The 6496-nt window shown below is 42.4% G+C and overlaps 1 protein-coding gene across 2 annotated transcripts; it reads left to right on the top strand.

Annotated features, from left to right (window-relative positions):
- Positions 1–248: 248 nt before the first annotated feature.
- On the top strand, positions 249–6496 carry LOC147645352 (coiled-coil domain-containing protein 93-like). 2 transcript variants are annotated; one of them, XM_086874717.1, is made up of 4 exons: positions 249–376; positions 1416–1529; positions 3181–3275; positions 5616–6496. In XM_086874717.1, exons 1-4 carry the CDS (start codon positions 335–337, stop codon positions 5779–5781), a joined length of 417 nt encoding a protein of 138 aa, XP_086730843.1. In that variant the 5' UTR covers positions 249–334; the 3' UTR covers positions 5782–6496. The 2 variants fall into 2 exon arrangements, 1 of the variants encoding a protein (XP_086730843.1); XR_015282401.1 differs by lacking the exon at positions 249–376 and adding an exon at positions 1129–1219.

Here is a 6496-nt window from a genome sequence, read left to right on the forward strand (position 1 = left end):
GAAGCGCCCGCGGCCCGCGCGGAGGAGCCGCGCTCTGAGGGGCCGCGGGCACGGGGCCACCCGGGGGCGCCCCCAAGGGCGCAGCCTGCGGGCGGGGCCTCGGCCGTTGCGCTCCGCGCAGCCAGTCAGTCACATGAGCCGCCGCCCTCCTTCCCCGGCACCCCTCGGCCGCGAATGGCACGGCCCGGATGCGCTTGTACGCAAGGAGGGTGCGGGCGAACCATTGAGCGGGGGCGGGGGAACCCGGCAGCCGCCGGCCGGGAACACCCCTTCGCCGGGGCGCTGCGGCGGCGGGGAGCGGACGTGACAGCGGCGCGGCCGGCGGCGGAGGGCGATGGGGGTCCCGCGGGGACAGGAGCGCCAGGCCCCGCAGGAGGTACCGGAGCCGCGTCTCTCCCAGCCCCCCGTCTCCCGGGCGCTGCCGAGGCGCGGCCGCTGTTCCTCTGGCTCCGCTGCACCGGCGTCCCCGGGATCCCCGCCCGTTCCTTCCCCTCGTTCCCGGCCCTCGCCGGCAGCGCGGGGGTCGGTGCCGCGCAGCGGGGCTGGGCGCGGGGGGCGCGGGGAGGCCTGTGGGGCTGCCGGCAGGGCTGTGCGGGTCACCTTCGGTGCACCATCGCCTTCCCGTGTCCCCTCCGCAAGCCCGGCTCGCCGGGTTCCCGTGGGAGGGAGCGGAGAGGAGGAGGGTGCCCGAAGGAGTGGAGGTGGGAAGGGTGTGCAGGTGGGTCCCTGCAGCCCCTTGAGGCAGACCTGGAGCCCTGTTACCGTCTCTCCGGCCTAGGGCCGAGGTGTTTGGGAGCTCTGTGCCTCTAGGAAATCTCGTGTATCCCCGGAGCTGTGGGGTTGCATCGTCTAGGGTGGGGACAAAAGCCCTGGGACAGGCTGGCTGTGAGGGTGAGGCTTCGGAGCACCGAAACTGTCCGGGCTGCCTGTCACAGTTTACTTTTGTTACTGTTGTGCTTTGAAATTGCAATTGCCCAAAAAGTGGAATTCCATGTGAGTGTCTTCTCCTGTTTTTGTAAAAGAATTAAGAGAAGCGTGTCCTGGTTTCAGCTGGGATAGAGGTTAAATTGAGGTGTATGATTTTATGAACCCTGAAATTGAAAGAAATGTGTGAAATGGAGAATAAATTAACTGGCTTATGACAATAGGACAGTCTCAGTAGCTGGAGGCAAGCAGTGGACCAGGAATTTGAACAGAAAAAGCAGATTAAAGTATTTAGGTGGGTGGAAATATGTGATGTTAAATCCATGTCGAAATTTGTTACCTGTTTCTTTAATATCTTTCAAATTAGCAACCAAATTGCTAATGGAAGGCAGGTTTTCCCTGATATGTGGTCTGTGCCAAGGTTAGGCTTGAAAAACACTCATTCTTCAAATGAATGAGAAGAGCTGAATTAGTGTTTTGTTGTTTGTCAGGTTGAAACAAGAGAAGATGAGGAACAAAACATCAAGTTGACTGAAATCTTGGAACTGTTGGTGGCTGCTGGGTATTTTCGAGCAAGAATCAAGGGGTTATCACCCTTTGACAAGGTGAGGCCACTACAATATTTTGAAACTCCTCTTTTAAGTATAAGAGGCTTATATGTTTTGCCAGTTTGCTTAGCAATTCTAGGTGACTTTAGAAAAGACACTTGCAACCTATGAGGCTTCCCTGTGTGAATAATTCTGCAAATGACCTAGTTTCAGACAGACAGGACCTCCTCAGTCTTGAAATACAATTTTGTGCTGCAAGGCCTGTTTCAGAGGAGACAATTGGATGCAAAATAACCGCTGTCTGCTTTTTTGTGGGTGCTATGGCCTGTTCTAGAGTTGTGTACGGGGAATTTTCCTCCCTCTCCCAATAGCAGTTAGAATAGCTAGTCTTTGGGTACTTGGAGATAGCATGGTAATTAAAAACAATGTTGATGAGAAATGAGGAAGTGTCTATATAAGAATGGAATAGTTATTTTGGGGCTGTTTTTACATGTCTTTAGAATGTCATATTTGTTAACCTTTCATTGTCCTAGACAGGAAATCTGTGATACTAACAGTGAGCAAAGTTCAGGTTGAAAAGAGATTTCTGCTTTAATGCTGACTCTGTGAGAAATTCCTGAACCAAGGTTTGAAAACACAGAACTACAGCAGCCTTGAAATGGATTCAGCTGTTTTCTGCTCTCTCTTTGATCATGGCACAGCCTCACTGTGCACTGCAATTTTATTTTATTCAAACTCCTCTGTATTGCTAAGAGTCTCTGCTCAGGAGTCTGTGCCCACGGAGTAGTTTCAAGGAGTCTGCCTTAGGATGTAACATTGTTGCACTTATGTGTAGAAATCACTTATAGTTACTTAAATACAATTGCAAAGTTACCATTTCACGGTAACTCACCAGAATTTCTACTGAAAATGAGCACACTGCTAATGCAAAGGGGATATGTAGGTTATCAGTTCCAGAGGGGAGTGTGAGAGGGGTAATGTGTCAGAAACCTTGTTAGAAACTAAGGTTCTTAATTTGCTGCATGATGTTGGCAAATGACTTCACATTTTAATCCCTTTTTCTCTTCTTTGCCTTTGCATACATTTAGGTTATCTTTCATATGTTTATGCAAGGTTGTCTTTAAATATTTATGTAAAGTTGATGAAATGTCTCAGTTTAAATATGCTCTTGTCAGAATAGGGCCTGAAATAGAGATTTCTGCAGAGCTGGGGATTTCCATTGCTGTGCTGATACTGTCTCTAGCACTTTGTGTTGCATATGTCAGCAAGCAAGAAATAATAGTAGCAAAGATCTATATATAAAAAGGTAATATAAGGCTGCAGTAATTGTGATCCTTGATAAAATTTTGGTATGGTCACTTTTTAGAGGTCATGACATTTAACATACTGTTGTGTTTTATCCATTTATTTTTGTTTGGTTTTCTTTTTATTTCAATCTGAGAGCTGTTTGAAAAATAATATATAAAGCTAAGAGAGGAATTTAGGTTGTAAATAACTGCTGGGTTGGTTTCTGTCTTCTTGTACTTGTGTATTGTGTGTATTACTGTATGAGGCTATGTTATATGAGTCTGTCTTAGAGCAGAGAGGATACTGAGGACAGTAAGATTACTGAGATGTAGTTTCTAAAATAAATAAAGCCTTGAAAGTGTATTTGGGTTTTCCTCTTCAGTTTAAAGTGGCCCTGACCATGCTGTTGCTCCTTTGCCAGGTGGTGGGAGGCATGACGTGGTGTATCACCACCTGCAGCTTTGATATCGACGTGGATTTATTGTTTCAGGAAAACTCTACTATTGGTCAAAAAATGTAAGTTGATTCAATGGCAAGTGGGGGATTTTTCTTCTTCTTAGAAAATAGAAATTGGGCAGGGAGCGGGAACTTACCTGCTATTTTTCTTAGAAAGAGTTTCAGTTCAAATTTCCTGCTTTTGAGGCCTGCCTGTTTACAAAACACTGCACAGGTTTTTGGGTTTCTCAGAAATCCAGAAAGAAGCTTATTTCAAAAAAGGCAGGGCTATTCCCTTTGGGCTGCCATGTTCTTGTATCCCTACTAAGCAGTAAAAGCGTTTTTGTGGCTCCACACTGAACTGAATTGGGAACTGATCCAAATTAAAACCTACCAAAGAAAACCCAAAAAACCAAACCCCAAAAAAAAAAAGAAAATAGTTTTAACATGAATGAATTCCTGGATCCAGTTCTCTGTGCAGCTGCACAGATGCTTGTGCTGGCACAAGGGGAGGATGCAGAGGCCAAAGCAAAGGGCAGAGGGAGACCACACTGCTGGAAGCTGGAGTGCAACATTAGAAGACCTTCTCTGAGTTCCCTGTGTCTGCAATTCTTCTGTGTAAATAACCTCTGACTCCCTTTTATGGTTCTGGGTTGGAATTGTAGGCATCAGCAAACAGAATTTAAAGTATGTCACTGTTGCCAAAATAGTTACCTGCCCCATACTGAGGAGGATTTCCTTCCTCAGAAGGACCCAATGAGAACATTTTGGTTTGATTCATTTCTTATGCATGGAATTTGGTCATAAGCCAGCTAATTCCTGTACTTGAGGGACTATAGACATAGTTTATGCTGGAAAAGGGAACACATTTTAAATTCCAATATTTCTTTATGTGTATCTGTGATAAAAGAGCCATAATTAAAATTTGCCGGCAGTAAGATTACCCTGACAAGTTACAGTGGCATCATAGATGACTAACCATATAAAGCATTGCTGAGTGCAAAGAATAAAGTAGAGACTAGGAATGAAAATGGTGGTGGTAATTTTTTATCTTTGTTATCCTTAAGAACAACAGGATAGGAAATAGTTAAGTTGTTCTCAAAATGTGCTGTTATTTTTCCAGCTGACTGGATGCAAAACTGGCAAAACAAAAACCAGGCACCTCTCCCAAAACAGCAACAATGATTTATTTGTAAATCCAAAATGTTCAGAATCATAGGAGCATAGGCTGTTTGATGTCCATGTAATGTTTGTGTTGGTAGAGGCTCAGGGCTTTTGTGGTGTTTTCAAGATAAAGAAAAGTTAAACTGTGTTTTCTCAGTATAATTCCAAAGTGATGGTGTTACACTATTGTGATGGTGTCCTGTTATTTAATTTCCGGGCTGAAATAAACATGAAAAAATACCTTAGGAGAGTATCTTGCATCTATTGGATAAATAGCTTTTATTTTAATTGCATTTGCTTTGATTGTGCTTCACTTCCCTTTAGGAAGTAAAACATTCCAGGCTCTATTCCCAGATTTTGGTCACTGTCTCATATCTCTTGATCCCCTTTTGTTCTTCCAGGATCTTAGTGCTGCCATTTGGGCAGTACTAAATATCACTGAGGTCAGTACTGGACCAGTTAATTTTTTTTCCTTCATGGGGAAATAGCTTTGGTTTTCCAAGTAAAGTTTTCATCCTCAGTGGTTGCACCTGCTTTAAAAATGTACTTGCCAATATTGATGGCAGAAAAAAATTCCTGCCCTAAAATTAGGTATTCAGTGGAATATTCAGGATGAATTTCTTGCAGATGGATCCCTTGTGGCAGGGTAATCCTTTCACTTAACCAGTTCTTACTGAGCTCTAGAATGAGATTGCTGGCAGCAAGTCACTTGAAAAGTATGTGAAGTGCACTGTGTATTTAGCTTTCAAGTGCAGAATGTATTTAAATTCATAAAGTTTCAGGAGTAACATCAAGATACATTTTGAGAGTTCTGCTAAAAAAAAGTTTTAAGTCCTTACATTTGAGTCTGGATTTCCTTGGAGTGTATGTCTCTTACTTAATGTAACTATTCTTAAAGCTACTGTCTCTTCATGTTGGGTGTACACTATAACATACAAAGGTGTTTGTGGGTGTATTTTATATGGGTATTTTATCTGTCCAGACACACAGATCTTAAAACTTTCTGTAACAGTTAAATGAATTTCCAAGGTAGGAGCCTGTAAGTGGGGCTTAATCACCTCTTCACAGACTGATGATAAATAGATTAAATAGTGCCTGTAAAAGCTGTTTTGTAAATGAATTTGATTGCTTTTCATTTTATATAGTGGAAGCCACTAGAGGGAATCTTTGAACGGCTGTGTTTGCAAAAATAATCTATAATTTACAAAAGAAAATTGTGGCATATATACCTCTGTCTTTTTGTTGTTTTTATAATAGTGCCTTAACTGAAAAAATCGTGTCAGTATTACCAAAAATGAAGTGTCCACATCGTTTGGAACCACATCAGATCCAGGGACTGGATTTCATTCATATATTTCCTGTTGTACAGGTAATAATTTCATGTATTGATACTTTGCTGAAAAAGGCCATAAAACTTGCTTAAAATAATGGAACAAAACTTTGAATTCTTGTTTGGCTCCCTATTTAACTTTGGAATAAATGAACACAAAGAAGTAGTTTAAATTTATGTTTTTAAAGAATGAAGTGACATTATGGATGATACAATTTTTAAGTGTTGTTTGATCCGTGTTTAAAAAGTAAACAAAAACTCTGAAATCTCTGCAGTGGAGTCAGATTGTGCCTATTGTGGAACGCCTGCTTAAAGAAACTTCAGTTTAATCTTGTTGTGCAATCTGATAGTCTGCTTTGGCAGACTAGGAAATAGAACAAATACCTTACAGTCTGTGTTTAAGCTTATGGAGTAAGTTATGCGCACAGACTTTGAATCAGAATATGGATAAGGCAAAAGCCACTTGGGTCATTGCTTTAAGCATAATTCATCCATATTTCCTATCACTTAAAAACTGTGCTCTGACAAGTGATCTTCTTCCTGTGCATTTGTTGAGCAACACTAACTCACCATGTGCATTCTCAAGTTTATTAAGATTTAAGCTAACACTTGATGTGTTCCAGTTGCATGTGGTATTTTGAGAATCCTTGGCATGTTGTTATCATTTTTTGATTTTCCTTTCATCTACACACAGAAAGGTATCTTTGACAGATAGGGAAAATGAAGACTGTTAAGTAAGTGTCTTTTCCATTAAATATCTCCTCACCTCATGCTTGTGAAGGGATTTAGCAAGTAATTCAAATCAGTT

The sequence above is a fragment of the Cyanistes caeruleus genome, unplaced genomic scaffold (assembly GCF_971803275.1).
Source record: "Cyanistes caeruleus unplaced genomic scaffold, bCyaCae1.hap1.1 HAP1_SCAFFOLD_509, whole genome shotgun sequence".
NCBI classification, from domain to species: Eukaryota; Metazoa; Chordata; class Aves; order Passeriformes; family Paridae; genus Cyanistes; species Cyanistes caeruleus.